This window comes from Fistularia commersonii, chromosome 25 (assembly GCF_037954325.1).
Source record: "Fistularia commersonii isolate RoL2024-O1a breed Wild chromosome 25, RoL_Fcom_v1.0, whole genome shotgun sequence".
In the NCBI taxonomy this organism is placed as follows: Eukaryota; Metazoa; Chordata; class Actinopteri; order Syngnathiformes; family Fistulariidae; genus Fistularia; species Fistularia commersonii.
Window position 1 is genome coordinate 8,094,142 of NC_141308.1, and position 15,325 is coordinate 8,109,466.

At 42.4% G+C, this 15,325-nt stretch overlaps 1 protein-coding gene across 4 annotated transcripts; it reads left to right on the top strand.

The window, feature by feature from the left end:
* Positions 1-7,668: 7,668 nt before the first annotated feature.
* Positions 7,669-14,020, top strand: LOC147219082 (cullin-3-like). Of its 4 annotated transcripts, none has more exons than XM_086172615.1 (16): positions 7,669-7,728; positions 8,557-8,742; positions 8,823-8,933; positions 9,385-9,545; positions 9,676-9,790; positions 9,874-10,102; positions 10,205-10,350; positions 10,933-11,109; positions 11,212-11,382; positions 11,504-11,611; positions 11,861-11,985; positions 12,083-12,181; positions 12,258-12,405; positions 12,815-13,001; positions 13,281-13,426; positions 13,598-14,020. In XM_086172615.1, the coding sequence occupies exons 1-16, from the start codon at positions 7,669-7,671 to the stop codon at positions 13,727-13,729; spliced, it is 2,301 nt and encodes a 766-aa protein (XP_086028741.1). In that variant the 3' UTR covers positions 13,730-14,020. The 4 variants fall into 4 exon arrangements, with proteins under 4 accessions (XP_086028741.1, XP_086028740.1, XP_086028742.1 ...); XM_086172614.1 differs by having other exon boundaries at positions 12,083-12,175; positions 12,249-12,405; XM_086172616.1 differs by having other exon boundaries at positions 12,083-12,165; positions 12,257-12,405.
* The last annotated feature ends 1,305 nt before the right edge of the window (positions 14,021-15,325 follow it).

Genomic DNA, 15,325 nt, shown 5'->3' on the forward strand with positions numbered 1-15,325 from the left:
TTTTTTTTTTTTTTTTTAGTAAATGAATCACAAAAAAGTGAATAGAAGCTGGAACTTCAACGTGTTGCGGTTAGACTGTCTCTGCTGCTTCAGACGGCATTACACCGCAGTTTAATGCTGCTTTAAAGAGGAGCGAGTACACATTAATAAACAAACAGTACAAGTGATTTAATAGACAGAACATTGGTTTCGATGGAGAGAGAGAGAGAGAGAGAGGGAGAGAGAAAGCAACAATAAAGTTGGGAAATGTAATTTGGGAATTAATCAGCATTCATTAGCCCACAGGGTCTCCTTCTCTCGTCTCTCCATCTCGCCGCTTAATGTTTCCTCTCTCATCTCGCCATCACGGGCAGCCCGCTCACTGCTCACCCGAGCGTTGCCCATCTGCCTGCTGTCTCACCAGCTCGCTCTCTAACCAAACTTTACCTCCTACCTGACACGCTCCCCCTCATTAGCATCACATTAGCATTTCATTATCGCGGTATCAATCTAATTCCGGTACGACTGCTCTGCTCCTCGTGTGATTTTTTTTTTTTTTTTTTTTCCGGAAACCTCTTGCGTTGTGAACTGTGCTCTTGAACTTGAAGCAACAGACATTTGTTAAGGAGGTGAAAAAAAAAAGGTTTGGCTGAGTTTAATGGATTTTTTGAGTAATCATAAGCAACTGTTTTAGTCTATAAAGCTCTGTGTTTTTGCATGTTTCAAAAAGATGACCATCAACATGCTTTCATAAGAGCCTTTTTTTTAACACGTGCAACGTGAAGCGACATAGACGGGTGTAGGATTTCACCAGAAGGACAAACCTGCTAAAGTGTGTTATGACAATGTCACTAACCTCACATTTCATGCCGATGAAGCTTGAATGGAGTCAAATTCATTTCCATGTCTTGTCTGGAAAGACGCAGTAATTAGCCAGGTGAGCAGAGCGGGCCGGGGTCACGCTCCGGCAATTAAAGAAGTGACAGCCCCATTCAGCAGTGACAGGTCTAGACACACACACACACACACACACACACACACACACACTCACACACACACACACAGATATATGTCCCCAACATCCATGTTATGACTACTGTCTCTTGACAAGCTTATTAATATTAAATAACTGGATGTTTTTTAATCTTTTTTTTTTTTGGACTTTTTGAAATTAAATGTTTTTATGAGGAGATACCAGCTGATCACTTCTCGGTAGTAAAGAGAATCCAGTTTTAAAGTTGCATTACTGGCTTTTCTCGGTGGGACTGGCGACGGTTGATGATGAGGGACGGAAAATTGAAACGATGATGATACTGTTGTTTTCGGTAACCGCTGTAAAAGTCCGGCACAAATGTGTATTTGTGGAAATCATCTGTCATTGAACTGATCACAACTGGCATGTTTGTTCTTAATCATCATTTCTCACATTACACTGCCCCAAAATGACACACACACACACACACACACACACACATACACACTCGAAAGCCACACCTTTGTGCAGAGTTCATCTGTGCAGCTGTGTGTTATTGTGTTGGTGACATTATAGAAGAAGGGTGCACTCTCCCTTTGTCTCTCATCATTGCCACCTGAAAAGCACATGTGTGCGTGCGTGCGTGCATGTGTGTGCGTGTCCGTGCATGTGTTTGATAGTGTGAGGTGGAATATGGCGTCAGGCAGTTATAAATGGCCATCATTTCCCAAACCACTCTGTTCTCCATTGTGGAGCGCATGTCGCCGCAGGGCGGGTGGGAGTTGATGTGTGTGTGAGTGTGGGAGGATGTAAGGGTGTGTGAGGGGGTAGCGGAGGAAGGGAAGGGGGCTCGGAGTCCCATTGGAAAACTATGACAGCGGAGAAGCGGAGACGCGCCACTCGGTCGTCTGAAAAGCCGTGCTGAAATTTGTGTGTCGACACAGAGACAATTGTATGACGGTAAGACATGAAACGCAGGAAGCCGTGTTCGAAACCTGATGTCAACATCTGGTGCACATCTGCTGATGGAGGTGTGTTGAAGAAACTGTTATGTATTCCTTAATTTTATTGAATCTTATTATCCTTTTGGGAATTATAAATCAGAAGGTGCCGCCGTTGCTCCCAAGTGAACGTGGCTCATGGTTCCCTCACCATGGTTTGGACGAGGCCAAGTTGACCTCACAAAATAACAGCGGTCCTCAGAAGGGCGGCGCAATGTTTTCTCTTCTGTGTTTGCATCTACATATTCAATTATTTGCGATGAAAACAAAAACATTCAAGAGCATCTTTGTCAGCTGCTTATCCTGATATCCATTTAAAGGTACGAAGCCCCCCCCCCCCCCCCCCCCCCCCCGTTGCTCTCGATCCTCCACTCGTGTTAATGGTTCATTTCAAGTGTTAAACCTCGTCGTGCACAAAGCCCACTAAACCTCCAGCCATATTTGTCTTTTGTTTTATTGTTATCTTCCTCTTTTCCACCGACTTCCCTCGGAACCCGGTCCAGCATCCGTTCACTTTACTCCTTTAACTTAAGAGTCTTTGGTTAATGGTGTTATGTTTTCGTTGGCAGTCATAAAGTTGCGGATTTAAAACTGTTAATGATTTCTGGCATCCCGCACCGACCACGGGCTCATATTATCCTCTTTTCTTTTAAAGCAGTTTGGTCTCACTGAAAGTCCAACCATTGTCTTATTTTGAGCTTTAAAAAAGAACCGAGTGAAAGATAAACACTTCGACCAGGATTGTCCGGTGATTTCGACTTATGTCAGCGGATGTGATCGTCAGAGATTTCCAGAGCCGCTGTCCTCGTAGGCACAGAATACGCAGCGGACTCTCAATGACTTTTTCACAAATACTTTTGTTTTCTAAAAGTACGGCATCTCCGTTTATCATCCAGACATGTTTGAATTACACACAGCTCGAATCCACTGTCAGTCTTGGACGTGACCCGCACGTACTTTTCCTCTGGTGGAAGACGAAAACCTTCTGGGATGGTCCTTGAAGACTAACCCAGTAATGATCACGATATTTAACACTAATAAAGCACCCAATGGGAAGTTTAAACTGTCTTCGCTCAACATTCCCGATATTTTTCTGTCAGCCATAATTCTCTCTTCTGTTAGCCGAAGTACATTTGGGCAAGAGTAGCACCAGTTGGCACACACTTTGTGTGTAAGTGTGACGAAGACGCTAATTTAGTGTGGATCATTTGTTTGGACGGTTCTGTTTACCTCATAATTCCAAATTTCATGCTAATTTTTGCTGTTTTCTTTAATATCAAAAGTTCTTAAATTCAAAAATATGTGACTTGACAGATCTATAGATCCATGAAAGTTAACGGTTGAAAATGCTTTTACAAAGAGTGAAAACTCTCCTTCCGCTATGATAGATTCAGATTCTACATCCCAACTCTGCGGTCATTCGGACATTTTCCGTTGTAAACCCCCCCCTCCCGCCCTTTTCTGTTCTCAGAAACACCATCATCTAACAACACTCCGTCTTTCCCTCGTCATCACAGAAAAGATTGGAAAATTACACGGCAAAACGGCAGGGGACTAAGTGTGTACACCCGCTACTATATATTACAAATATTAAAAATGCCCTCCACCCGGGCCTTTTTTTTTTTTTCTTTTCAACCGCGGGGGCTGGTTTGGTTTTCATAGAAGAGACAAGTGAGGGGAAGAAAAAGGGGGAGCCGTTTAAGGGGGGAAACGGACGGTGTTTGACAGGAGGCCTTTCTAAATCCCACAGTCATCCATCATAAGTGGCGTTTGCGCACTCGGAAGGTCTGATAATAGCCTTTTGCATTTTCACACCTCCTGGATTTGGTCGGAAGGAGAGAGGTGAGGAGGCTGGGACGGAGGAGGCACACCTTCATTCATTCCCCCCCTTTTTTTTTTTTCCTCTCCCTAGCCCATCATCATCACGGCACTCTCGCTCCTTCAAGGCCGCCTCTCCTCTGTCCTCCTACATTTTGGGGGAAAATCACTCTCTGAATTGGAAAAGAGACCCTGGGGCCACCGGCGCACTTGCCCGTGTTTTTTTTTTTTTTTTTTCTCTCTGCCTCTACTTTTTCTTCTTCTTCTTCTTCTTCCTCCTCTTCTTTAGATAATTGACTCCGGGTTGCCTGGTAATTCATCGCCTGCGTATAATTCATCAGTAGAAAAGAAGCTGACGACCTCAGACCATACACACACACACACACACACACACAAACACACGTCACACCTTCAACCTCTTGCGCGAGCGCCCCGTGCATATGCATGCACACACACACACACACACACACATGAAAGAACCCCCCCTTCCCATCCCATCCCATCCCACCCCCTGCCTTCTCCACCTGCCCCAGAGGAGCCGGGAGCTCGGAATGAGAAGAGGGAGCAAGCGGCAAGTTAGCGGATGAAAAAAAAAAAAAACCCTGAGATGATAGATGGGGCGCATTGTGGCATTATGAATGAATTATACCTCCCAAATACCTTGAGCAGTGCAGACTGTCAGCCGGTATCTATACTAATCTGGGAGGAAATATAGCTGCTCCCACATTAAAGGGGGGCAGCCAAGAACCGGGCCGCACAATTAATTGAGCATCCGGGCCATTAGAGAGAAACATTACATCATCATCCGCGGGCATTTATCACCGCTGACCAGCATCCCAATGCCACCTCTCCCTCTCCTCTTCCTCGGCTGTTGCCCCGTCCTCCGACAGATTAGGATTATCGTGACAAGACAAAGGTGTCTGTTGTCTTTTTATTTTTTCCCCGTCGAATGCCCGCCGCATTCATCATGGTTGTCACGACGTCTTAAAGCGTTAAGCTTTCACACCTTGCCCTCCGCCCCTCCTCCTCCTCCTCCTCCTTGCAGAGAGGAATATTGTTTTATTCTTATTCTTTATTTACTTAAAAGAACCCCCTTGATAAACTTCAGGCTGTTCATTTCAGATTTTCGTCTATGGAGTAGATTTAAAGTATATACATATTATACCATCATCCCTCACCCTCCACCCTTGAGTGGTTTATCGGGGATGGGATTCGGAGATAGATCTGGTGAAGAGTTAGGGACTATCTGACAGGAAGAGGATGTGCTAGAGATAAAAATCTAAACAGCCTTTTTTATGCTTACAGATACTCCTGCATGGTGGAGCCCTGAGCTGAAACCCACTTTTCCAGTACATGTTACATCATACCTGGAGGATTTGGAAGGGCCAGATATGTGCAGCCTCGGCCACAGGGATTCAACCTTGTGTTGAAAATGATACACGACCTCATTATTATATCCTCTAATTTATATTCAAGTACTTAGAGATTGCATCTAAAACAAATGTAAATGGGTTTTTAAGGGATCACTGTGTTTATACCTGTGGCACAGTGAAGGCTTTGGAAAGGATCACTTGATCTGAACCTTCAGTTTTAAGCACAATCATCAACATCATTATTTTTTTGAAGTCCATGTTTTGTTTTATTGTGACTCCAAGTCTTTTGACAAGAAAATATTTCAACGCTTGAGTAGAAGGTCAGCTCTGATATGGGACATGTATTGCCCTCTGCGGGCCATGAGCAGCAACTGCATCAGATTCAATAAAAGGCTTCAGAATGCTTCCCCTCTGAGAAAGAAAATGAAGGTTTCACAAGAGATTGGCAGCACCTACAGAGTCTGCGGTGGATTAAATTTGAGGTATCCTGGAATCGCTCGGGGGCAAAAGGGGAGTCTAGTGACAATATAAAACCAGAGTCTATGTATACTTTGATAGAAGCAGACGTTGGATGATTGATTTCATTGTTGAAAATTCAAAAAAAAAAAACACTGTTCTCTGAGTCACTTAACACTAACTTTCTGGGTCTGGACAGGTGAAAAGATAAATCGCCTGAAGTCAGCAAAGTAAGATGATGTTAAATGTACCTCTTGTGTCACATTGCATTGGTTGGATGGTCTTACTGCTGGAGGGCAGTGTGATTCTGGAGCTCAGTGGTCGGGGCAGAGTGAACTTAAGACTGGAGGTTCTTGGAAAACAGTGAGTTTTATTTTATTTTATTTTACATCCACCTCACAGCAGGAAGGTCAATTCGATTCCAAACTGGAATCAAGTCCAAAGTTGAACGTTCTCCCCGTCTCTCTGTGGGTTTTTCTCCTGGTTCCCTGGTTTCTTCCATGGCCCAAAAACATCCAGGAGGTTCTTTGGAGACTCTAACTCGCCCATGGAATGTGAATAAGAGAGCGAATGGTCGTATGTCTCTAAAGGTGGGCCTGTGATCATCCGATCAATTTTCAGCATTGCTTACACGAACGTCATAAACTGGACATCAGCGAGTGTAATTGTCTTTCACACATGCAAGTTCGGATCAGGTTTCAGCCAATTTGGTCAGATTGGTTTGGCAGTAATTGGTCTTTAACAACCTGTGTTATCACCGTATCAGCATGGTTGATGCAAGAGATCTCCCCCCAGTGGATCCCCGGCCGGGCAAGTCCGTGATTAGATTAAAACCTTGAGAGGGCAACCCCAGTCCAAATCTAAATTCTAGAAGATGGAAGTGGCAGAAGATGGATGATTGGTTGCGTTGTTGTCCAATTTTGTCCAAAAACTAATTCTTCTCGATCCCAATCAGTCTTTCATTGAAATCATCCAGTGAAAGAACACACTCCACACTTTCACCCTGTGATGAAAAGGTCTTGATGGATGAGTTCAGATGACTGTCCAATCGTCAATTTGCCCGTTATCGCTTGTTCTTTGCATTTCAACCCTTCTCTTCTCCTGGTTCTGTCTAAAACTGCCTCACTCCCCCTGAACCATCCCACTGCACTGATTTCAAATGACCCGCATTTGATCGCTTCCATTGTTAAATTTGATGCCAGAATGTGCTGGAAACCTCCAGTCTTAATGTTTATGAAGTGCAGACAGAATATGAATATTGCTATATACCTGTCGTGAGCCAACTCTCTCAGTGCTAAAGCGACAACATGGCAGATTTCGACTTCGGCCAAACGCAACGGAATAATAAGGGGCTACGTGTGCAGCACCTTTTGCCCATGTGAGGTTTCTACAATCTGTTGGTGACCACATAGCTGAGGTCACAGGGGGAAGGGGGGGTCACGATACACTATGAAAGGGGAAGCTATAATGACTTAATAGGAAAGAAGGCATGGAACTGTGGAGTCATATATAGGAGGCGGCTCGGCGGATGTGATGTCACATAGGGACCATAGTTTCACAAAGACAAAGGTGATGTCAAAGATGTAAGTGAGAGGTCACGGAGGCGGCAACGCAGCTTCTTGTACAAACTGTCGTCAAACATCACCGGTGAGGAACAACCCGAATGCCAACAGCCACAAATCCTCCCAGAAGAAGGAAGAGAGGAACAAGGGCGCCGCCTGTCCATGGACACCAGCTGACAGAAGGTCATTGAGAAGAAGAAGACCAAGTTCAGGGAGAGTTGAAAATGATATAAAGGAGATTCATCTGTTCAGTGGTACCGGTGAAAGTCCATAGATGCCAACTGTCCTGAAATCTGGCAAAAGAAGGAGAAACATCTGTGCAGCTCACCTTGGACCTCGGAGGCGAGCAGCTGAGTCAGAAGACGCGCCAACAGCTGGTTTAGAAATTTGATTCGAAGTTACAAAAACCGACCCTTTACGCTGCTTTTCTTTGCAAAGGAAGAGAACCGATAACTGCCATCACTTTAGTCGCTCAGTTCACTAAAAAGCAACACTTGTAACCCATCATGTCCAACCTCAAGGGCAGAAAAAAGAAGGACACCAAGATGAGGATACGCGCCTTTCCGGTGAGTGTTTGACATAAAGGTGCTGCAAGTCAAAGGACAAAGAAATGTCAGGCAAAGTTAAAGTGAAAGGTCCTCTGCCAATACTTTCTTACTTTATTCATAAATTTCAAATCAATAGCCATGTTTCTCTTAACTCCTGCTTAAAATAGAGACACACACAGTCTGTAACTTATCCTTATGATATTTTAAACGCTTTCCTCAACGGATTTGATTATCGTATTAAATTCTCTAATCTTCCTATTCCTGATTATTAATATATAATTTCTCTGATGTAAATAACAATAGGACGACTTGTATAAAATTGGTGACAACAGCAAATTAGAGCCAACAGAAAGTTATATCTCTACCTATACTGCCACTGTTTATCATCAAGTCGCCGATGAAAGTTTGTTATCAAACACAAATGATTCAAAAGAAAATATATTTTTGCTTCCTGTGGTTCAAAAATCAAAATTGATTGAACAATATAGCCCGGGACTTGTGTTTCAAGATTCAAGATTCAAAGATTCATCGTGTTTATTGTCACGTGTACAGTCTGGAAAAATATTTTCCTGTACAATGAAATTCTTACTTATCCGTCCATAGTGAAGACAGATAAGTAGTGATAAATAATATACAGTAAGCATACCCTTGTAACTAGATAAAAACAGTGCAGGGAAATGTAAACAATATATGCTTTGCAGTGAATTATGCATCTTTTTTAGAAGTAGGGGTTGCACATTACTTTATGACACAAAGAAATCGTCTTTTCCGGCACATACCACATACTATGCGGCTTAAAAATGGAAAAAAAAGGTGAAAATCTCCCGCTTTTCCACCATTTCTTAGACAACCATGAAGAGGTACGTCAACAACATCTGGGATCCCCTGAAAACCGCCATCCAGGACATGAAGAGGAAAAACAGCAGCGGCCCGAGCTTCGAGGAACTGCACAGGACTGCCGACGCCATGCTGCTCCGCAAGCATGGCGAGAAGCTCTACACCGAGGCCATCACAGAGCACATCATCAACAAAGTAAACAGAAGTTCTGATTTTGTCCCCGGATACAAATGCAATTTGAAAATGTAACATTGACGGTCTATTTCTATTTACAGGTACGAGAAGAAGTCCTGAACTCTTTTAATAAGAACTTCTTGCAAACACTGAATCGGACCTGGAATGATCATCAGACAGCCATGGTGAGCAAACTGCTTTTACATTTTGCAGTCCAGTGCTGTTTTATTTGTCTGGGGTGTGTATTGTTTTGTTTTGTAACTGATAGCATCACTTTACGCTTTATTAATTTACGCTTTATTTTTGTCGGTTTGTGGATTAAAAATGTAGAATATGCCAAAAGTCGAGCAACTGTGAAGCCCTTCAGGAGACAAATGTTCTGCCGTTGCGTTTGTCAAAATCAGAATACAAAATTAGAAAGACCACACATTATTTTTAATATAAATGTAAACCATGTGTTGTTTTATTTCTCTCTGACCCGGTCTGCTGGCATGGTCTGCTGGTCATTTTTGGGTCGGTTCCAGTTCACCTTTGAGCCCTTTAGACCTTGGAAATTCTTTAAATTTGCTTAAAAGTGCCACAAAGCCCTCGAAAAAGAAACAGTTTTGGATCACAGCTTTTCAGCTAGCATTTTTATCCCATCCTCCTCTTGCATAATTTAAGGGCCGGGTCTACGTTCAGCGCAACAACGTGGAGAACGTGTACAACCTGGGCCTCATCATCTTCAGAGACCAGGTGGTGCGATACGGCTGCATCCGAGAGCACTTAAGAAAGACGCTGCTGGACATGATCGCACGAGAGAGGATGGGAGAGGCGATAGACAGGTGTGAAGGAGTACTGCTAGGCTTCTCTGATGAAACCGATTACCAACTAGCCTGATCAGCGGGATAACATAAATATGTGCATTTTTAGGGTGCACTTGTGAAAGGTGATTTGTTACATTATCCTCTTTAGACAGGCCATCAGGAGCACCTGCCAGATGCTGATGATTCTGGGCTTGGATGGCAGGGCTGTGTATGTGGAAGACTTTGAGGGTCCTTTCTTGGAAATGTCGGCTGAATTCTTCCGGGTGAGTCTGCGGTAAGGTGTCTTTGTAACCACGGCGCTCCCTGAAAACAAATAAAAACAACTTTACGGTGTCTGCTGCCATAGATGGAGAGCCAAAAGTTTCTTGCGGAAAACAGCGCCGGCGTCTACATTAAAAAGGTGGAGGCCAGAATCAATGAGGAGATCGAGCGAGCGCTGAACTGCCTGGACAAGTCGACCGAGGAGCCCATCGTCAAGGTGGTGGAGACGGAGTTCATCTCTAAACACATGAGGACAGTTGTGGAGATGGAGGCCTCTGGCCTCATCTACATGCTCAAGAATGGCATGACAGAAGGTAAAGACGGATGTTCCACTCTGAATTTAGTTGGTCTTACACTAACTTTGCAGGCAGTTGAAGTTCACCTGAAATTAATTCTTCCCCATGTTTCTCTCTCAGACCTGGCGAGCATGTATCGGCTGTTTAGCCGTGTTCCCAGCGGCCTGAAAACTATGTGTGAGTGTATGAGCTCTTACCTTAGGGACCAGGTCAAGGTGCTTGTGTCAGAGGAAGGAGAAGCCAAAAACCCCATCAACTATATCCAGGTATGTAGGCTCAACAATGAGTCCAATCGGAACACCGTGGCTGGAATAAAATATAATGTACTTGGCATTATACAGAAATCTTCTCCAAGGTTCTGTTGTTTTTGTATAATGTTCAGCGGTGAATCTGTAAAGTTACATTTTACAACACTGAAAGCGTTGACAGTCATCACATAAGATTGTGTTGTCATAACTAACCCTGTCTCAATACACAACCGAGACATGAATGAATCCATAATAATAATAATAATAATAAAACTAAGATGGTTTAATGTTTTTACATTATTTTGAGAGGGTCATTGTAACCCTTGATTAGCTCTTTGTAAATCTGTGTCTTCATCATTAGTTTTTGATTAACACACACACACACCTATTGAGAGACACACAGGCTAGTTCATAGCAATACAGTGTGGTATTTATTTAGTATACTTATTTTGTATATTAAAGGATATTTTTGTACTGTCCAGCTGAACTGCCAGTTCCAACACTACAAAAACCCATATGAAAATTAATCTGAGAAAGGTGGTGTTTTGCCTGTTTAACTTTTTTCTAACTCCTTTTCGATTTGTCTTCCTAACATAACAGGGCTGGTTAGACCTGAAGCCACAGTTTGAGCGTGCCCTCGTCGAGTCCTTTGGCAACGACACACTGTTTAAGCAAACAATAACCGGAGATTTTGAATATTTCTTCTACCTCAATCCCCGCTCACCAGAGTACCTTTCCATCTTCATTGATGATAAGCTCCAGAGGGGAGTCAAGGGGGTATGTGGTTGCTTAGACAGGAATTCTTCATATCCGTTATTCGGGAATATTTTTTTAACCGTTCATCGGTTTATCTTTTTCCTCAATGATTCCTTCGATCAGTCGACGGAAGAGGAGGTCAAGGCGATCCTTGACAAGGCGATGACTTTGTTTAGGTTTATGCAAGATAAGGATGTGTTTGAAAGATACTACAAGCGGCATCTGGGCCGCAGGCTGCTCAGCAACAGGAATGTCTTGGACAACTTGGAGAAGCATATGATCTCCAAGCTGAAGGTAAAAGAACTAGTAGGGTATAGGATCCGATGCAGGATCTCCTGATGTGCTGATGTGTCGTTTAACCCTTTGAAAACCCCATCATCCAAGTTGATCTGTTGTTTTTTCTTCGTCCTCACAGGTGGAACGCGGCTGTCAGTTCACCTCAAAACTGGAAGGGATGTTTCGAGACATGAGCATCTCCAGCGCCATTATGGACGAATTCAGACAACACATGCAGTCCACAATGGTGAGTGGCACGTCTCATTCGAAAACAAAACACCACACATCCCTCACATAATACCAGCCGAACAAAACAACTTAACAAATAAAAATTGATATCATGTCTTTATTCTTGTCAAATCTCTCTCACATCAACGGAACCTGATTTTCTTCCCTTGAAAAAGTATCATTGGTATCATTCAAGTATCTGTTGCTGTATGCTGGATTGGTAAGACTGGATGTTGGAAATATTTTGAAACATTTGCATCTTTATCAGGCATATCTAAGTGGCGTGGACCTCACGGTACGAGTGCTCACTTCAAATTACTGGCCCGTGCAGTCGGTGACGCCCAAATGCACCATTCCCCCGTCTCCCAGACACGCCTATGAGGTCTTCCAGAGGTGGTGCTCTTGACCCCTTTACTGTGCATTTGAGAAGTACTTTGCATTTCTTTGTGTACAGTCTGAGGAACTGTATGTCCTGGCTTTCACTCTGCAGGTTTTACCTGGCAAAGCACAGTGGAAGGCAGCTCACACTGCAGCACCACATGGGCAGTGCAGACCTACATGCAACCTTCTATGACAACGTGAGCATAAAATACCGTATTCAAAATAGTATGTGTTGTTACTGTATAACGTACATGTCTCAATCGTCTTACCGCCTCGTCTTTGTGCTTGGTTGTCCAGGGCGTCGGCTCCCAAAAGGGCCGCGGCGGTGCCCATGTGTTTGGCTCTGACACCCGTAAGCACGTACTGCACGTCTCCACATTCCAGATGACTATCCTCATGCTCTTCAACACCAAAGAAAAATGCACATTTGAGGTGGGAACTAAGCGTAGCACCTTCACCTCATCCCTCTTTTGAATAGGTAGTAGAATAGTAGTAACAGAAAAAAAAAACACAGTTGGGTTTTGGGTGCAGTGTAATAATTAACACATCATTTGCTTGCTTCAGGATTTACATTGTGGTTTGGTTACTACTGTTACTGTGTAGTGGATGTTTTTTCCATGGATAATATAACAATAACTCGCCAAATATGACAAAAACTGACAATAAGCCAGTGATGACTAGATTATTTCCCTTTATAACATTAACAGTGGAAGAATTACACGTGTTTTGCATCACAAAATTGGCTTGAGCGAGTCGGTCCTGATTTTCACGTGCATGAATTCAATTTTGGAATGAGCAGTGTTGTCTTTATTCGTATCCATTCTCATGTGTCTCTTCTTAGGAGATTCAGCAAAAGACTGATATTCCAGAGCGGGAGTTAGTTCAAGTCCTGCAGTCTTTGGCCTGCGGGAGGCCAACACAAAGAGTTCTCACCAAAGAGCTCAAGTCCAAGGACGCCGAAAACGGCCACGTGTTTACAGTCAACGATCAGTTCACATCCAAACTTTACAGAGTCAAAATTCCAACCGGTGCGTAACATTCGTCTCGCTGTTCACCGCTCATGTCCTGAGCCTCTGTTGGCTCAGTATCTATCCGGTGTTTATTCTCTCCTCCTCTTTAGAAAAAAATGAACCTTTCACATAAGATTTAGTAAAGTATGTACCATGAGTCCAACAACCCAGCCTTTTCATGTTTGCTCATGTGGAATGAATGCCCCCTCTTTTGCCAAAATGCTTGTAAGAATCATCATAAATGTGTGTCCTATCTTTTTGTAAATCATCAGGTTATTTTCTGACTTCTTCTTACAGTTGTTGTTAAACAAGGAAAATCAGATCTCGTGAGGGAAGAAACATGGCAGAAAGTGGACGACAACAGGAACCTCGAGATCGAGGCGGCAATTGTGCGAATCATGAAGTCAAGAAAGAGGATGCATCACAACCTCCTGGTGGCAGAGGTAAGAGATGATGACTATTTGAATTCAACCATCCACCGTTGAACCCAGAATTTCTTGGTAACTTCGCTACTCTGTAGAGAAATGTCTTGTAGGAGTAATGAAACATTAGCTGAATATTTGCATGCTCAAAATGTGCTTTATATACTTTCCATTCTGCGACTTTGTCCTCAGGTGACTCAGCAGCTGCGTGCACGCTTTCTTCCGAGCCCCAGGATAATCAAAATGCGCATAGAAGGACTGATAGAAAGAGAATACTTGGCAAGAACACAGAGGGATTGTAATACGTACACCTACATTGCATAGAGGGAACAGTCGAGAGGTGGATGGGACCGGAAGAAGGAGTGTAGGAGTGATTGTTTTCTTACGAAGGGTTCTAAAGATGAAACTTAAGTATACACATTCATGGTGAAATAAAATATCCAAAGAAAACAAAGCCTATAAAATTGACATGATTTCCTTATCAGGCCTTATCAGATCCCCATTCTCTGTAAGATAACCTGAGTGGATTTAGTTTCTGAGAAGAAAACACTTTTACAGAGAATACCGGAGTTAAAAAGAAATATGCTGCTTTTTCCCCTCGCTGTTGCTGTTTGAACACAGTATGAATGTTAAATAAAATCAAAACAAATATAGCTATGCTTTCCTAATGAAAAAAACGTCTGATTTCCAAACATATTGTACTCACTCACAGGTTTATATTCAAGCCTTGGTCGGAAAATGTTTTGTATTTGCATCGTTGACATCCTCCAATTTCTCCTGTTTGTCAATACTAGGCTGAATGTGGAATTAAATTGAAATGGCAATACAAGCTAATGCTAAGGTCAGAATATGAAGATAAAAATGTGCCTTCTCCCTTTAACATAGTTAAAGTATTACAATGGAGGAATTGGGAGAATTTCTATTGATTTATCTTTTTATTGGCTTTGTGTAATATTTCCTTCTCAATTGCTCGACAAACTTCTGTGGATGTGTGCATACCGTCATCTGCTGGCTTCAAGAAGAAACTGCAGAAATATTGCCAGCGTACAGGACTGTATATCAGAAAATTAGAATATTGTGGTAAAGTTCTTTATCTTCTGTAATGCAATTAAAAACACAAAAATGACTTTCATGATATTCTAATATTTTGAGATAGGATTTTTGAGTTTTCTTAAGATGTATGCCGTAATCAGTAATATTAAAATAATAAAAGGCTTGCAATATTTCAGTTGAGTTGTGATGAATCCAGACTGTATGACATTTTTGTTTTTGTAATTGCATTACAGAAGATAAAGAACTTTATTAAAATATTCTAATTTTCTGAGACAGTCCTGCAGAATTTGCACTACATTCAAATAAATATGACAATCGATACAACTTCTCGAAGGACATTCACTGTTCATTTGTTATTTCTTACTTACAATTCTGGGATTAGTTGTATGGCTCTCATGGTGATGTTTACAGAAATTGAATCTCAGCTGGGAAAATGAATGCGCTCAGATAACCTGGAAAATGGGACACTGGTGCACCTTTGTGGCTGAAACGAGTATTACAACACCAAAGAACACCACAAAAAATAAATTCAATAAACACAGCCGAAAAATAAAAGCTACGGAAATACGTGGAAATTCAGCTTGTCTTTAAATATGCTGATTACATGTAAACCAAATGTTCTAACCGTTATTTAACAACTTTTCCTGCAACGAATCAACAGTTTTATAAAATTGAATATTGAGAATCCTGGTGAAACGTAAATAAAGCAACATGTGGTGGTGACACCTACAGGAGGGTCTTTGAAAGCAAAATTCTTATATTGCATCAATTACATGTATTCAATTGTAGGGACAAATTATTGTATTTCTAAAAAAGGGAACAAACTCATGTGGAGTATGGTTGCCATCATCCAACTAAGTAGAGTTC